The sequence below is a fragment of the Bos taurus genome, chromosome 6 (assembly GCF_002263795.3).
Source record: "Bos taurus isolate L1 Dominette 01449 registration number 42190680 breed Hereford chromosome 6, ARS-UCD2.0, whole genome shotgun sequence".
Taxonomy (NCBI): domain Eukaryota; kingdom Metazoa; phylum Chordata; class Mammalia; order Artiodactyla; family Bovidae; genus Bos; species Bos taurus.
The window spans coordinates 58,054,558-58,072,509 of record NC_037333.1 but is presented as its reverse complement, the minus strand read 5'-3'; the positions used below and the strand labels follow the sequence as shown (position 1 = coordinate 58,072,509).

The window sequence follows — 17,952 nt, the reverse complement described above, 5'->3', positions numbered from 1 at the left end:
GATAGAAATTTTATAGTTTTGTATTTTACACTTAGCTCTATCATCTATCTTGAGCTAGAGCATCATTTTTTTTTCTTTTTTGCATGTAGAATGTCTAGTGGTTCCATTACTGTTTGCTAAAGAGACTTTTATCAGTACCACACTGTCTTGATATCTATAGCTTTATGTAAGACTTGAAGTTGGGTAGTGTCAGTTCTCTAAGTTTGTTCTTTTAATTTTTTTCCCTGTGAATGGACAGTGCTTTCTTTTTTGTCCACATGCCTCCAGCTTGTTTTCTTCAACCAGACAGTTTGAATATTATAATGTGGTAACTCTGGAAATACTAGAATGTGGTAAGTCAGATTTTCCTCTTTCCCAGGGTTTGTTGTTGCTGCTTGCTGCGGGGTGTATTTGTTTGTTTAATAATTTTTTTCCTTGGAGTATAGTTGCTTTACAGTGTTGTATTGGTTTCTGCTGTACAGCAAAGTGAATCAGCTGTATGTATTTATATGCCCCCTCTTTTTTGGATTTTTTTTACATTTTTATTTATTTACTTTTGGCTCTGCTGGATCTTATTGCTGCACATGGGCTCTCTAGTTGTGGCATCTTTTTGTGGAAGTTTCTCTTGTTGAGGAGCACAGGCTCTAGGGTGCACTGGCTTAGTGGCACTCGGGCTCAGTAGTTGTGGCACACCGGCTTAGTTGCCTCGAGGCATGTGGGACCTTCCCAGACCAAGGATCCAACTCCTGTCCCCTGCATTGGCAGGTGGATTCTTAACCACTGGATCACCAGGGAAGAACCATGTTTAGTGATGTTTCTAAATTATTTTTGTAAAGACTGTTTTCCTTCTTGTGTGTGGCCACTGATTTCTCTGTTGCATTGGCTTAGTGGTCAGCTAGTGATTTGGCAGGGAGAAGGCAATGGCACCCCACTCCAGTACTCTTGCCTGGAAAATCCCACGGACGGAGGAGCCTGGTGGGCTGCAGTCCATGGGGTCGTGAAGAGTTGGACACGACTGAGCGACTTCCCTTTCACTTTTCACTTTCATGCATTGGAGAAGGAAATGGCAACCCACTCCAGTGTTCTTGCCTGGAGAATCCCAGGGACGGGAGTGGGCCTGGTGGGCTTCTGTCTCTGGGGTCGCACAGAGTCGGACACGACTGAAGCGACTTAGCAGCAGCAGCAGCAGTGATTTGGCAGAGGTTTTCTTAAACATCTGGGGAAACAGAACAAAACAAAAACACCTAATCTTTGCATATTGGCTCTGTGTTGAAACACTTCTTCAGGGCTTGTCAGGCTGTTTATGACTCTGACTTAGCCTTTACTTCTTTCCCCTTGCACAGAGCCTAAAAGTCAACCAGAGGTGGAAGTTTAGGATTTTTTCAGGTCTTCTCTGAGTGTGCGTCCAGACCTGGGCATGAATGTGGCCTTCTCGATTGCTTGGTACATGGAGCTGTCCAAAGCCTTTTTTACTCCCCTGTATCTTCTTTCCTAGCTTCTTTCCTTCTGGTTTTGGTATATGTGCTGCCTGCCCCATCCCTTATCCCTGGCTCTAGGTGGCTGTGGGTAGTGTACATGCCTTTAAGGGTTTCCAAACACTGTCCAGGAGGCTGCTTCAGCCCTGAGAAAGTTCTGAGTTGGAGTAAACAAAGACAGGCTCCTGAGTGGAACATACAACCACAGTTCTTTGATAACAAGGTCTTCATTGCCTTTCCTGGCACCAGCAACTTGCATAACTGGAAAAAAATGGCACATTAAATTATGGGATCAGAAATGATCCTGATAGTAAGTGAAGAACTCGTTGAGATTTCATGTTTAGTAAGCTGAGGATTGAGAGTAATCAGCCAATGTTTATGTATCTTAACATATATTATATTTCTAGAATTGGATGCACATCAGGATGTTCTGAAGAATAGCAGCAACCCTCCGGGAGATAGTCACTTCAATGCCATGATCAAAGACAAAGAATCTCCCATCAGAAGCTGTCATTTTGTTTACATTGTGGCCTTAGTATTTGGAACCATAATCCAGTTCTCTGATGAAAGTGAATTTGTGGTAGACATGTCAAAAACAAGCCTTATTCATGTTCCCAAAGACCTGCCACCAAAAACCAAAGTCTTAGACTTGTCTCAAAACAACATATCTGAGCTTCACCTGTCTGATATCAGCTTTCTCTCAGGGCTGAGAGTTCTGAGACTTTCCCATAATAGAATCCAGGGCCTTGATATTAGTATTTTCAAGTTCAACCATGATTTGGAATATTTGGATTTATCTCATAATCAGTTGCAGAAGATATCCTGCCATCCAATCACCACGACTCTCAAGCATTTAGACCTCTCATTCAATGACTTCGATGCCCTGCCCATCTGTAAGGAATTTGGCAACTTGACCCAACTGAATTTCTTAGGATTAAGTGCTACAAAGTTACAACAATTAGATTTACTACCCATTGCTCACTTGCACCTAAGTTGTATCCTTCTGGATTTGGAAGACTATATGAAAGAAAATAAGAAAGAAAGTCTTCAAATTCTGAATACAAAGAAACTTCACCTTGTTTTTCACCCAAATAGCTTTTTCTCTGTCCAAGTGGACATATCAGCGAATAGTTTAGGGTGCTTACAACTGACTAATATTAAATTGAATGATTACAATTGTCAAGTTTTACTTAAATTTTTATCAGGACTCACTGGAGGACCAACCTTACTAAATTTTACCCTCAACCACATGGAAACAACTTGGAAATGTTTGGTTAAAGTTTTTCAGTTCCTTTGGCCCAAACCTATAGAATATCTCAATATTTACAATTTAACAATAGTTGAAAGCATTGATGAAGAAGTTTTTACTTATTATAAAACGACATTGAAGGCACTGAAAATAGAACATATTACAAACAAAGTTTTTATTTTTTCACAGACAGCATTATACACAGTGTTTTCTGAGATGAACATTCTGATGTTAACCATATCAGACACACGCTTTATACACATGCTTTGTCCTCAGGAACCAAGCACATTTAAGTTTTTGAACTTTACCCAGAATAGTTTCACAGATAGTGTCTTTCAAAATTGTGACACTTTAGCTAGATTGGAGACACTTATCTTACAAAAGAATGAATTAAAAGACCTTTTCAAAACAAGTCTCATGACTAAGGATATGCTTTCTTTGGAAACACTGGATGTTAGCTGGAATTCTTTGGAATATGACAGAAGTAATGGAAATTGCTCTTGGGTTGGGAGTATAGTGGTGTTAAATTTATCTTCAAATGCACTCACTGACTCTGTTTTCAGATGTTTACCTCCTCGGATCAAGGTTCTTGATCTTCACAATAACAGAATAAGGAGCATCCCTAAAGATGTCACTGGTCTAGAAACTTTGCAAGAACTCAACCTTGCTTCCAATTCTTTAGCCCACCTTCCTGGATGTGGTATCTTTAGCAGCCTTTCCATACTGATCATTGACTATAATTCAATTTCCAATCCATCAGCTGATTTCTTCCAGAGCTGCCAGAAGATTAGGTCCCTCAAAGTGGGGAACAATCCATTCCAATGTTCCTGTGAGCTAAGAGACTTTATCCAAAGTGTAGGCCAAGTATCCAGTGACGTGGTAGAGGGCTGGCCTGAGTCTTATAAGTGTGACTATCCGGAAAGCTACAAGGGAACCCCTCTAAAGGACTTCCAGGTATCTGAGCTATCCTGCAACACAGCTCTGCTGATCGTCACCATTGTGGTCCCTGGGCTGGTGCTGGCTGTTGCTGTGACTGTCCTCTGTATCTACCTGGATCTGCCCTGGTACCTCAGGATGGTGTGTCAGTGGACCCAGACCCGGCGCAGGGCCAGGAATGTACCCTTGGAAGAACTCCAAAGAACTCTCCAGTTCCATGCTTTTATTTCATACAGTGAACATGACTCTGCCTGGGTGAAGAATGAATTAATACCTAACCTAGAAAAAGAAGATATAAGAATTTGTCTCCACGAGAGAAACTTTGTTGCCGGCAAGAGCATTGTGGAAAATATCATCAACTGCATTGAGAAAAGTTACAAATCCATCTTTGTCTTGTCTCCCAACTTTGTCCAGAGCGAATGGTGCCATTATGAACTCTACTTTGCCCACCACAATCTCTTCCATGAAGGATCTAATAACTTAATCCTGATCTTGCTGGAACCCATTCCACAGAACACCATTCCTGATAGATATCACAAGCTAAGAGCTCTCATGGCACAGAGAACTTATTTGGAATGGCCCAAGGAGAAGAACAAGCATGGACTCTTTTGGGCTAATATTAGAGCTGCTTTTAATATTAAATTAAGACTAGTCACTGAAAATGATGATGTGAAAGGTTAAAAAAAATAAAACATCTGAAATCCAATTTAAGAAACCATCATTCACTTGGATTCTGATGGACACTGGTTTCAAGTTATTTCTGGATGCTGCCTCCATTATTTCCATGAATGCAGGGAAGACTTACTGAAAACCATGTTTCAGCTGAACTGGAAACCAGGCTGGGGACCGAGCTAGTGCTCAGACTTGCTGATTACAGGTAACTCAGTCTCTCTGGTTTAACCATTCTGTTTCAAATTGAAACAGTCTCTGTCGAATGAATGCTCAGTCATTCAAGGACCTTTCCTCTCTCTCTCCTTTCCCGAGTGGATGTTGTGTGAGCAGGAGGCTATGAAACTTGCTGGCCACAAGAAAAAAGTCAGCCTCAGAACTGTATGCAGTGGTGCTTGGAGAGTACTGTGGATCTTCATCAGCCTTGGGGTCGGCTCTGTCATCCTGCTCTACTTTGGGAGAAAATAGACCAGATACAGAAATTAAAGACCCTTTTTTCTTCACATCTGAGTAATACTTTACAAAATTTTTGATCTTGCTATACAAATACGGAATTAATCAGTGGCAACTTACGGCATTTTACACACACATATATATGGGGCTTCCCAGGTGCCTCAGTGGTTAACATTCCGCCTGCCAAACAGGATATGCAAGTTCAATCCCTGGGTTGGGAAGATCCTCTGGAGAAGGAAATGGCAACCCACTCCAGTCTTCTTACCTGGAAAATCCCATGGATAGAGGAGCCTGGTGGGCTACAGTCCATGGGATCGCAGAGTCGGACGTGACTGAGTGAATAAACAACAACTATATATAAATATATATATGTTGTAGGCTGTTGAGGCCAAAGACATGATTCCTGCTTGCCAAGAAAATTCAGAGCCAAAATTATTTATAACTGATTATTGCATAGGAGTTTCTGGTTGTGTTAGAATCTTGGTGAATGCCTCAAAACTGCACAGAGGTGGTAAATATCACCACATTTTAAATAGATATTAGACAGAGCCAGGTTCTGCTAAAAAAATGGCAGAAAGAGGCCAGTAACTATGTTCCCCATCTTCAGAGGCTTGGATTCAAAAGGGTGATTAAAGAGTCGTTAAGTAGATGTTCTAGACCTGTAGGGAGATGGCTTTGGATTTCTTCTTGACTTCCTGATGTCTGTCTTGACTAAGCCACCAATATCTCTCACCTGTATGACTACAGTAACCTAACTGGGTTCCCTGCTTTTTACTCTTGCCTCATACATTCTCCAAACAGCAATCAGAGGAATTGTTCTTAAAATAGAAATTATTTGAAGCCACCCCCCTGCTTAAAAAGTTCTAACGACCTCCCCTTGCAGTTATAATAAAAGTTGAGGCCCTTGTCAGGACCTGCCGTGAGGCTGGGGATGAGGAACGGGATGAAGGAGGGGAGGGGTGCTGCCTGACTCGTGACCATCATTGAGAGGAACGGTGTATGGGTCTGCTAGGACTGCCCTGCCACACACCACAGTCTGGGTGGCTGAGACAACAGTAATGTATTTCTCACAGTTCTGAAGTCCAGGAAAGGGAGAGATTGGCAGAGAGAATGGGATGGAGGGGTGTGACAGCATGGTTAAGAGACATGACTAGGATGACTGCAATATAAATGAAGGAGAATGCTTTGACACTCAGTCATGTCTGACTCTGCAACCCCATGAACTGCAACCTGCCAGGCTCCTCTGTCCATGGGGATTCTCTAGGCAGGAATACTGGAGTCTGTTGCCATGCTGTCTTCCAGCGGATCTTCCCAACCCTGGGATTTAACCCAGGTCTCCCATATTGCAGATGGATGAGAACATAGTAAAGAAAAAAGAAAAACCCACACACTGGGAAAAGCGGAAGTCCATTTCTTCTAGATTTCTGGAGATTGGTTTGATTAGAAGAGAATGAGAATAAATTATAGGTAGTGAAAGGGACTTCAAGGGATTTCTAAAGCCACAGGGACTTTCTGGGGATTTCTAGTTATAGTTAGTTTACAAGGCATCTCAACAGTCAAGTCTAAATATGAAGCAGTTTTTGTGAGCAGATTTCTGACCTCTTCAGTCCTTTTGAGGTATTAACAATGCAATGTAGCTTGGCATTTTCAATCTCCAATTCCATTTAAGCTCATCTCCTTTCCTCATATCATAGGGTGCAGCTTCACATCACAAACAGATAGCTCAGTGCTGCTGACCCTCTCACTGCCTCCCCTGTATGCATGTGTGCCTGGGGAAAATGTGAGGATGGCGAGGAGGTGGGGTTTGTACTATCTGATTCAACTGCTTCAGGAAGTGCATGCCCCAGTTGTTGGCAGCTCTCCTTAGAACAGGGGGTAAATTACACTTCCTAGTCCCTTGTTTTGGACCCAAGTCATAGGAAAAGTTCTAGTCTATACCCTACACCATACTTTGTAGAACCAGCTGGTTTAATTAAGAAAAAGGAAAGTGAAAGTCACTCAGTTGTGTCTGACTCTTTGCGACCCAGGCCAGAGTACTGGAATCCCCCAGGTCAGAATACTGGAGTGGGTAGCTTTTCCCTTCTCCAGGGGATCTTCCCAACACAGGGATCTAACCCAGGTCTCCCACATTAAGAGATTATAAAACAGAATACTTGGTCCAATGCCATCTGAGGAATGTGTGTGTGTATGTGTGTAAACTGCACAAATTTACTGCCTAGCAATTTAGTTACCAGCATCAAGAGCTTAAAGCATGTTTATATAAATATTAAAAAGTCTGCATGTTTGCTACAAAAATGATAGTGATGTATTATATATCTATATGGTAAGATTATTATTGATTTGAATTTTTATCTTTATTTATTTGTATTTCCTGAGTTTTCTTCAGTAAACACGTTTCTTGGATAATGTAACATTAAAGTAACTAAAAAAATGACCTTTAAGAAGAATGTGCGTGCATGCTTAGTTGCTCAGTCGTGTCCGACTCTCACAACCCCATGGACTTCAGCCTGCCAGGCTTCTCTGTCCATGGGATTTCCCAGGCAAGAATGCTGGAGTGGGTTGCCATTTTCTCCTTCAGGGGATCTTCCTGATCCAAGGATCAAATCCATGTCTCCTGCATTGACAGGCAGATTCTTTACCACTGAGCCACCTTGGAAGCCCTTGAGAAGAACACATACACATATATTTATCTGACCTTGTTATGAAGAACTCTTTTAACCTAAAAGCAAAATGTAGCAGTAGTCTGATGGAGCTGATTATAAAGACTTGTGAGAACCAGTGGTTAAATATTAAGGAATTTTGCAAGCAGGTCAGTTGGTAGTTAGAAATCAGGTATAGTGGAAATACTTGAACCATAGGTATTGGCAAGTGCTAAGAAATAATGAGGCTTTTTGTTTTTTGTAGCCTGGTTTACCCTAGGTTGTTGTTGCTTAGTTACCAAATCACACCCGACTCTTGCAGCCTTGTGGGCTGTAGCCTACCAGGCTCCTCTGTCCATGGGATTTCCCAGGCAAGAATACCGGAGTGGGTTGCTGTTTCCTTTTCCAGGGAATCTGCCTAACCCAGGGATTGAATTCATGTCTCCTGCTTGGCAGATGGATTCTTTACCACTGAGCCACCTGGGAAGTCAACCTGATTCACCAGCACACAACTAACTGAGAATAATAGCAAAGAGAAAGTCAACTTACTTGTTTATATAAAAAGGTACATATTTGTTGGTTTGAAAGATCATGAGATAAAAAGATAAAAAATGAGGGAAGATGTTTACAAAAAGTTTGACAGAGGGTGAGTGTCAGTAACATAAACGAGAACGTGTAATTAAGTAGAGAAACATAAACCTGATATAGACATATGCAGTGATGCGAACAAGTAATTCACAACAGTGACAGAAACTGTCAGTAAACATAAAAAGCCACCCAATGCATTTACTCACTCTTTCCAGGAATTTATCCTAAGATGACAATAAAACAGTTGGACCAAGACGGTGTACAAAGGTGCTTATCAACGTTTCATGAAGCCAAGCACTCAGGTCGGTAGCTGGAGACAGATTGGCCTTGGTCTAAGATTTACTCAGGTGGCAACTTAAAAAAAAATTGCTGGAAAATTTTAACCAGTTAAGGGGGAATTAATTCAATGCCAGATGTCTAATTGATGCCATTTTTCATTCCCAGCCAGCTTCATGGGGCACAATTTGAACTCTAGGTCAGATGGGAGAGAGGAATTTTGCTTTCTGTTGAGAAAATATGGAGGGAGGGATGGAAGGAATGGAACACAGCTGTGAGTACAGCTGACCCTTGAACAAGATAAGTTTGAACTGCACTGGTCCACTTACAGATTTTTTCAAAAAAAAAAAAAAAAAAGTACTATAGCACCACACTATTTGCAGTTGATTGAATCCAAGGATGAGGAACTGCAGTTACAAAGGGCCAACTGTAAAGTTATAACCAGATTAGGCGCTCTAAAACCTGTTTTGTTCAGGGTCAACTGTATTGACTCTGCTGGGAGAGGCATCCCTCAAACTAGTTTTCTTCCTTGCTGAGTGAGGGACCATACTCTGCAGATTTCCCTGGTGGGAATCCACCTGCCAATGCAAGAGACATGCGTTTGATCCCTGGTGTGGGAAGATTCCACGTGCCACGGAGCAACTAACTCGCCCATCACAACTACTGAGCCTGTGTTCTAGATCCCATGCTCCACAAGAGAAAGCACTGCAAAGCATACCACGCAAAGAGTAGCCTCTGCTGGCTGCAACTCAAGAAAGCCCGCTTGCAGCAATGAAGACCAAGAGCAGCCAAAAATAAAAATAAATTTAAAAAAATAATACAGAAAAAGAAACCATACTTTCTACCTCTTCCTGAAAAAAGTACTCACAAACTAGAAATGGATGGGAAATTCCACAATCTGATAAGGAATGATACAAATAAACTTGCAAAACAGAAAGAGACTCACAGACTTAGAAAATTAACTCATGGTTGCCAGGGCTGGGTTGAGGGGCGGGGCTGTGGTGGAGGGCGGGGGGAAGGAATATTTAAGGAATTTGGGAAGGTCATGTACACACTGCTATATTTAAAATGGATAACCAACAAAAACCTATTGTATAGCACATGGAACTCTGCTCAATGTTATGTGCCAGCCTGAATGCAAGGCGGGTTTGGGGGAGAATGGATACATGTATGTGTATGGCTGAGTCCCTTCACTGGTCACCAGAAACTATTACCACACTGTTTGTGGGCTGTACCCTAATACAAAATGGTTTTGATGTTTAAAAAAATAAAAGCATAGATGGAAAACTCATCGTTAACCTCATACTTAATGGTTCTCGAAACTCTTCCCTACTATTCGGAACCTGCTCTCAATAGGTTCAGAACCTCGGCATCAGACCTCTTATCACTTCTGTTCCACATTGTACTGGGAGTGCTAGCCAAGGCAGTTAGACAAAAGTCAAAGTGAAAGTCACTCAGTCGTGTCCGATTCTTTGTGACCCTATGGACTGTAGCCCACCAGGCTCCTCAGTCCATGGAATTCACCAAGCAACAATACTGGAGTGGGTAGCCATGCCCTTCTCCAGGGGAATCTTCCTAACCCAGGGATCAAACCCAGGTCTCCCACATTGCAGGTGGATTCTTTACCATCTGAGCCATCAGGGAATCCCATTAGACAAGAAGGTGTTATAAAAAGTATCCATCTTGGAAAGGAAGAAGATGACATTCTGCAAGTGACATCATCTTATTTTTAGAAAATACTACTTAGGAATCCGCTGGAAAACTAGTAGAACTAATAAACAAGTTCAGCAAGGTTGCAAAGAAGATATACAAACAGCTAATTTACACATGAAAAGATGTTCAACATCATTAGTTATCAAGGAAATGCAAATTAAAACCATAATGAGATACCAATTCATTCATAAGAAGACTATAGTAAAAGTCAGAAGTGCTCAAGTGTTAGCAAGAATGTGGAGAAATTGGAGCTCTTATACGCTGTTGGTGGAAAGATAAATGATGCAGCTAGCCTGGAACTCCTCAAAAGGCTAATCATATTTATATACGAGGTAGAATTTCACGCTTAAATATCTAAATATATACCCAAGAAAGAATGTCTCCCCAAAACTTGTACATGAATTTTTATATATTCGTAACAGCCATAAGTGTAAACAACACAAATACCCATTCGCTGATGAATGGATAAATAAAATGTGGTATACCCATACAATGAAAAGTTATTTAGCAACAAAAAAATGAAACTTGATACATGCTGCAACATGGACAAATCTTGAAAACATTAAGCTACGTGGAAAAAAGCACAAATAACCACATTTTACATGATTCCATTTATATGAAATACTCAGGCAAATCTATAGAGATCATTAGTACAATCCATAGTGGTTGTCTAGGTCTGAGGCAAATGGGGCATTGGAAAGTGACAGCTAAGGGGTGTGGCTCTTTGCAGGGTGTTGAAAAAGTTTGGTTGTGGTAATGGTCACACAGTTCTATGGCTTTACCTTAGGTCATTGAATTGTTCACTTCAAATGCGTGAAATTTTTATGCTATATGAATTATATCTTAATAAAGTTTTTGTTAAAAAAACAACAACAGTACAGGTCACATCTAATTGGCGATGTTTACATTGCCATGGATCCAAAAAGAAACACCTGGGTATGGAATTAAGAGTGGGCAAAAACTGCTGTTGAGAGAAGCAAAGAGGTGCTTAGAGTCTCAGATACAAAACCTCTATGTTGAGTTAGCTCTTTGAGTTGCTGTTGACTCGACGTAGGCTTGTACTTATTTGCACGGTTATGATAAATCCACCTAGACTCAAGCCATCCAGTATGGAAGCCACTAGCCACATGTGACCATGGAACACCTGAAATATAGGTAGTCCAGATGAGATGTGCTGTAAATTTAGAATACACACTGAATTTTTTAAAATTAGTTGATTAACTAGTTTGGCTGTATCAAGTCTTAGTTGAGGCGTGTGGGATCTAGTTCTCTGACCAGGGATCGAACCCAGGCCCTCTGCATTAAGAGCATTGAGTCTTACCCACTGGACCACCAGGGAAGTCCCATACACACTGGATTTTGAAAACTTGAAATGAAAAATATATATATTAATAATTTTTATATTGTGGCATTTTAAATGATATTTTTGATATTTGGGGTTAAATAAAATATTTTTAAAATTTAAAAGAGGTATATTCTTTGAGAATTAAAGTTATTCCTTAGAAGAGGTGGATATTTCAATGCCTGGGTGTACATGCTTACAAGTGTGCTTGTCCACTGCTAACTGGTGCAGTGGTAAAGAATCCACCTACCAGTACAGGAGACGCAAGAGACTTGGGTTCAATCTCTGGATGGGGAAGATCCCCTGAAGAAGGGAATGGCAGCCCACTCCAATATTCTTGCCTGGGAAATCCCATGGACAAAGGAGCCTGGCTGGCTACAGTCCACGTGCTGCAGAGTCAAACACGACTGAGCACTAGCATGAGTACAAACCTACTGGATAATAGGGAGAATAAAAAGAGGCGAGTGAGCAACTCAGAGTGGGGATGAGCTTGAAGGGAAACACAGGACTTTCTGAGTGCTAAAGTGCCCTGCTGACCTCTCTCCTGGGTATCACTTTCTACATCTAGTTCACAATGTCAAATGTCTTTCAGTTCAGTTCAGTTCAGTCGCTCAGTCGTGTCCGACTCTTTGCGACGCCATGAATCGCAGCACACCAGGCTTCCCTGTCCATCACCAACTCCTGGAGTTCACCCAGACTCACGTCCATCGAGTCAGTGATGCCATCCAGCCATCTCATCCTCTGTTATCCCCTTCTCCTCCTGCCCCCAATCCCTCCCAGCATCAGAGTCTTTTCCAATGAGTCAACTCTTCACATGAGGTGGCCAAAGTACTGGAGTTTCAGCTTCAGCATCATTCCTTCCAAAGAAATCCTAGGGCTGATCTCCTTCAGAATGGACTGATTGGATCTTGGGGAGCCAGAAACTGAATTGTTAATCAAAGAGCACGCCTATCTCCAGTTATAGGTCTGGGAGAAGTAATGGTAAGAGTGGAGGGAGAAGGAGGTTCATTCCTTCAGTCACAGAAATATATTTATAGGTACACCTCCCTTCTTGAACAAATTGTGAGGAGACAGGAGGAAACCGAGAGAGAGATAGAATAGGACAAGTTAAAAAGCACCTCAAGGTTCTCAGTTTAGGGAAGCTGGCCTTGTTCCCTGTGGTAGAAAAGCTGATTCCAGCAAGAATTGCAACCAGCTTGCAACCTCAAGATGTTGAGGACATCTGGTAGCACCAAGCTGAGCACAAGTTCAGAGGAAGAAAGCTAGCGTGTCCCAGCTCTATTTGCCCACTTGTTATTTTGTTACTGTTGTTGTTTTAAAAGACCAGAGTGGAGCTATCAGGTTGGATTCCTTGAGCATGCCAACAACAAGGAACCACATAAAGCTTTATTGGAGAAAAGAGATTGTTAGCTAGCCTATTTTCCACATAGAGATTTTAAAAATCAATTTTTGAAGAGAGCTTGAAAATTTGAGCACCAGATTTTCTCTGCAACCCAATCTGTCAGAAAAGACATGATTAGCATCCATTCTGTAAAAGCCCATGAGAGATTTTTTCCCCTTATGAATTTTAACAAAGCTTTGACCTTGACCACTGCTTCTTTTCACCTTCAGTCACTTTTAATAGTGGCCTGATTGAAGGGTTAGAAGTAAAACACCCGAAACACCTCTACCCCTACGTCCGTCAGCATGGTGATGATAAGCATTTTGAATTCAGCAAATAAGGCATCACCGACTCGATGGACGTGAGTTTGAGTAAACTCCAGGAGTTGGTGATGAACAGGGAGGCCTGGCGTCCTGCAGTCCTTGGGGTCGCAAAGAGACGGACATGATCGAGCGACTGAACTGAACTGAATAAATCATCTGTGGATTATTAATACCGCCTCCTTCACTTTGTTAGTGTAGACACTAGTGAACTGATTGCAGGGAAGGGGGGCCACAGAGAGGTGATTCTATCTAATTGCTGGTCTGTGGATTCACAGACCATTTCTACACATGAATACGAGAAAATAGGTTTACACTGACTGTGTCATGTAATTTCAGTGGGATTCAGTAGGTGGCGTAGAAGAGCTTCCCCAGTCCACCCACAAACACCAAACCAGCGAAATAAAATGTTTGAGGAAGTACTGGATTTTTCTACAGACTGCCAACAGGACAGAGGAACAAGCCAACTTGGTAAGCAACATCTTTTTAAATTATGTAAAATAAAATAAATGGTGTAACTAGTTATTAGACCCCAAATCTCAGACATGTCTATGATTAAGTCCTGGGTGTTTTTCTAAGTGCGTTATTTCTGATATGTACTTACTGTGACTTGAGCTAGCATTTATTTATCAGTTGCTTGTTCTGAGTCAGAGAAAGGGTTTTTGTGTTTGTGTGGATTTTTTTTTTTAAACGAACCTCATCTCAGGCACGATTTGCTTTCAAGAGATTTGAGTTAGTAGATGAATATTTGGATCACAAACATCTCACGGGTTTCTGATAGAGCTGCTAGCGGTTGATTCAGATGGCACTGCTCTTTTTATCCTATTCCCTCCATTTATCTCTTTGTAATGAAAATGCTGAGGACAATGATTGGTAGGTAAACCACTCCTGGAGGCAGTGCAGCCCAGTGACTCCTGTTTTTATGGGCAGGTGCATTTGAGTTTTTTCTCTGGGCAATTCCCCCAATTTATATTTTTTTCCTGTTTTCTCAGACTACGGAAACTGTCCTAGGGTGCAGCTATTGAAGTGGAATTACAGGTTTTGAAAATGTTTCCCAGGCTACACCCAATTGGATCCAAAGAGTTGTGAGTTTTTCTTTACAACAGAAAGCAAAAGTTCATAAAACCACATAGACAACAAAGCAGAAAAGCTCTTGAACTGGTTTTGATCCTTTCAGCCTGTGGTTAAAATTTATAGCTAGTTGCCCTCGTGCAAAGAAAACTCTAAATAAATATTTGTGGGACTGAACTTAATGGACCAGATTGATTGTATGAGTATTAGCTATTAAGACAAGTCAAAGTCTTGACTCCCTGCCTCCAGAGTCTTCCGGCAAATGCAATTCCCATTTATTGATATACTGAATCATAAAAGGTGAGGCTAAACCTATAACAATCATGAAAATAGACATAAACACATCTGGAGATATTTTTATACTATCAAATTACAGCAATTTATTACTAGTTAACTTTGCAAATAATAATTTTGTCTGGCAGTAAAGTAATTTTGAGCTGCTACTATAGATGAGATTCTGTGCTGTTCATTAGGACCTTGACAAAAGTATTGATTTTCACTGATATAGCAAGTTTGATATATATAATTTATATCTCCTTTAAGTGCCTAAACCTGGTGTCTCGGGTGATAAAGAATCCGTCTGCAACGCAGGAGACCTGGGTTTGATCCCTGGGTTGGAAAGATCCCCTGGAGAAGGGCATGGGAACCCACTCCAGTATTCTTGCCTGGAGGATTTCCATGGACAGAGGAAACTGGTGGGCTACAGTCCATGGGATCGCAAGGAGTCAGACATGACTGAAGTGACTAAACACATATATGCAACACTTTGACTTCTTAATTATAGAAATATAAATGATTTAATAAACTGAGGGCTTCAAATAGTGACTGCAAGTGAAAGGGCAAAATGGAAGTTGAGCAAATAGAAGATATTTGAGTCAACCAATTCAGCTAGGCAGAAAACTGAAGCCATGCTTTCATTCAATGCTTGAAGACAGGGAGTTTGATACCGACCAGGGTTCTCAGCCTTCCCCAATCATTGGAAACTGACTAGAGGCCAGACAAGAAATTCAGGCAAGGCTTCATTGGGGCCCCTGCTGCAGCAGAGGGAGTGAGAACAAGTAACAGGCTCCTTTGTTCACTGGCTTGAGAGGGAGGTGAGCTGGTTCCTTCTATGGGGGTGAGGTTAGAGGTATGTCCAGGGGTGGGGCTGGAGGGGTGGCTGAGGTGGTTTACCGACCCCTTTGGTGTTGTGTGCAAGGGCATACACAGTCTGCTTTTGCTCCAGACCCCCTGTCGTTGCTCTAAGCTCTTTGGAGGTAGCAGATGGGCTTTTTTGGTCCTTTAGTGTCTTTTGTCCAGGATTTGTCTCAACTGCACATGCATGCAGTTATTTTTGGTCCCTTGTAGTTTCTTTGTCTTTTGTTGCTTGAGAAGATGTTTGCCGAGATGGAAGCACTATAGCACGGCAGCAAAAGGTCCCTGGTCCCAGCCTATCTCAGTTTTATAATGTAGTTTTTTGTGGTTGTTGCTGTTGTTTAGGAAACAAGCTGTCCTCACCACTCTCTCCTTGCTTGTGGTTGTGGTGGGTTCGCTGTGTGCTAAGCACTCGTGTCTGAGCACGGAGTCCGTCTCTGCCGCTTGTCTCTCTGGCCACTCCGTGCATCACACCCGAGGGTGCTGACCACTGCTTCCTTGAACTCTGGTGTTTGGCTGGATGGTTAAAAGATCCCTGGATTTGGATTCAGGTTTAGGAATAAGTAAAGAATCCCATTTGAGCCTTAAGCCCAAGCTGCTCTTGCTTTAACTTAACTTCTACAGGATAGTTCTGTTTTGAGATATTAGGCACTGGCCCAGGCAGTAACTGAGTATTATTTTTATTCTCATTGAAAAATGTCTCCTTGGTGTGGGTAGCTCTTTCAGGGAGCTGAAGAGAGAGACTTGGGACATTTCTGGGTCTTTCAGCCAAATACAGTCAATGACATAGAAATACCACCTGTACTTTTCGCATACATTATAATGTCTCTGTCCCCTCCCCTCATGAGCAGTGATGAAGGGGGCATACATGGCCCTCTTTGATGTTTGAAGAGGTCAGGATCACCAAGGCATCACTGGGCATCTCTGTGAAAGGGTAAGTCCAAGAAATTCCCCCAACTAGATAAATTTGCATGTCTTACTTGGGGAACTTTTACAACCCACGATTGTTTCTGGGACATGAATTATTTGGGTCCCTCAGCTCTCCTTGAGAGATCTGAGGGGACATGTGAAGAGGAATTTACCTTTTTGCTGATACTAATGGCCTGCTTATATAATGTGGTTCTAGGAGGTTTTGAATAAGTTCCTTAAAATATCTGCATAGCCATGTAGGGCCCCCCCCCCCCACTGAGGGGGTCTCTGGTGGTGAGAGGGTTCACTGTCTAGGGTTCATATCAACATGACCCCCTGGTCTCATATGCTATGGGAATGCTGATAATAAAATAGTGTCTGAATAATGGTGGGCTGGTATAATGACATAACCCAGGACAATACCTACTGTATCATAGGGAATACATACATATTTGATGAATGAATGTGTTGCAGAAAGGAGGACCCCTGTCTAGGGCCCAAGAGTGAGCTCTTGTCTAACACTCAGAAATGAATTGTCCAAGGAGACACCCGTGCTGACAAAGCAAGAGACTTTATTGGGAAGGAGCACCTGGGTGGAGAGCATCAAGGTAAGGGAACCCAGGAGGACTGCTCTGCCACATGACTCAAAATCTCAGGTTTAATGGGATTAGTTTTACAGGATTAGTGATGGAATTAGTTTCCGGTTGTCTCTTGCCAATCATTCTGACTCAGGGTCCTTCCTAGTGGTGTGAGCATCACTTGGCCAACATGGATTCCAGTGAGAAGGATTCTGGGAGGTTAGTAGGATACATGGACTGGTGTCTTCTCTTTCCTTTTGACCTTTCCTGAAATCTTCCGGTTGGTGGTAGCTTGTTAGTTCTACATTCCTTACCAAGGACTTCCTGTTTAAGATAGCTCCTGTAGGTGGTTACTATGGTGCCTGGCTAAGGCAAGTGGTTTCAGTAAGTGCTTCCCTTAACAAATGAATGAAGAAAAGTTTTCTGAATAAGAGAGAGAAGGAAACTGCTCCCATCTAAAACCTTTCAGTGATCACTGACCCCCTCATCACTCTCAGGATAGAATCCCAAACTCCTTACAATGATCTGCCCCCTGTGTTCTTGGCCTGAACTCCCCTCACCCACCTCACTCCATGCCAACATTGGCCTCCTTACTGTGCCTGAGACAAGCCAACCTCAATCCTACCTCAGGACCTTTGCACTTACCTTTTCCTTTGCCAGAAGGAAATGCTTCCCCCCCAGATCTTCCCATAGATGATTCATTCACTTCATTCTGATTTCTACTCCAACATCATATTCTCAGAAAGGGCCTCTCTGACTAATCAATCTGAAAAAGCCACCACCAACCACTGTTATATACCTACCACTATTCTTGATTCATTTATCCTGCTTTATTTTTCTGTATAGTGGGTATCACTACATGAAATTATTATATGTTTATGTTCTGTCTTTCCTCTAGATAATAAGCTCTTGAAAATTAGAACCTTGTCTTGATCATTGCTTTATCTCTAGTTCCTAAAACATGGCCAGAAGGTTATCCATAAATACTGATTGAATAAATGAATGAATGAATGGATTTTCTTATCTTTTATCATTTTCTGAAAGATCTTTTATCAAAGTTATTGCAGTATTACTGACCATATTCCTTATGCTGTATATTACAACCCCATAACTTATTAATTATATTCTGGTGGTTTGTACTTCTTAATCCCCTCACTCTCCCACCTTCCATCCCTCTTTCTGCTGGCACACACTTATTTTCTGTATCTATGAATCTGTTTTCATTTTGTTTGTCTTGTTT

General features: G+C 41.8%; 1 protein-coding gene across 8 annotated transcripts in view; it reads left to right on the top strand.

Moving 5' to 3' along the window:
• Positions 1-17,952, top strand: part of TLR6 (toll like receptor 6) — a 40,980-nt gene that overhangs the window by 19,131 nt on the left and 3,897 nt on the right. For 6 of the 8 annotated variants that reach the window (XM_010806061.4, XM_024993077.2, XM_059887397.1 and 3 more), the window contains one exon: positions 1,862-9,555. In XM_010806061.4, the coding sequence (XP_010804363.1) occupies positions 1,930-4,320 (2,391 nt within the window). In that variant the 5' untranslated portion in view covers positions 1,862-1,929 and the 3' untranslated portion in view covers positions 4,321-9,555. 8 annotated transcript variants of the gene reach the window in all.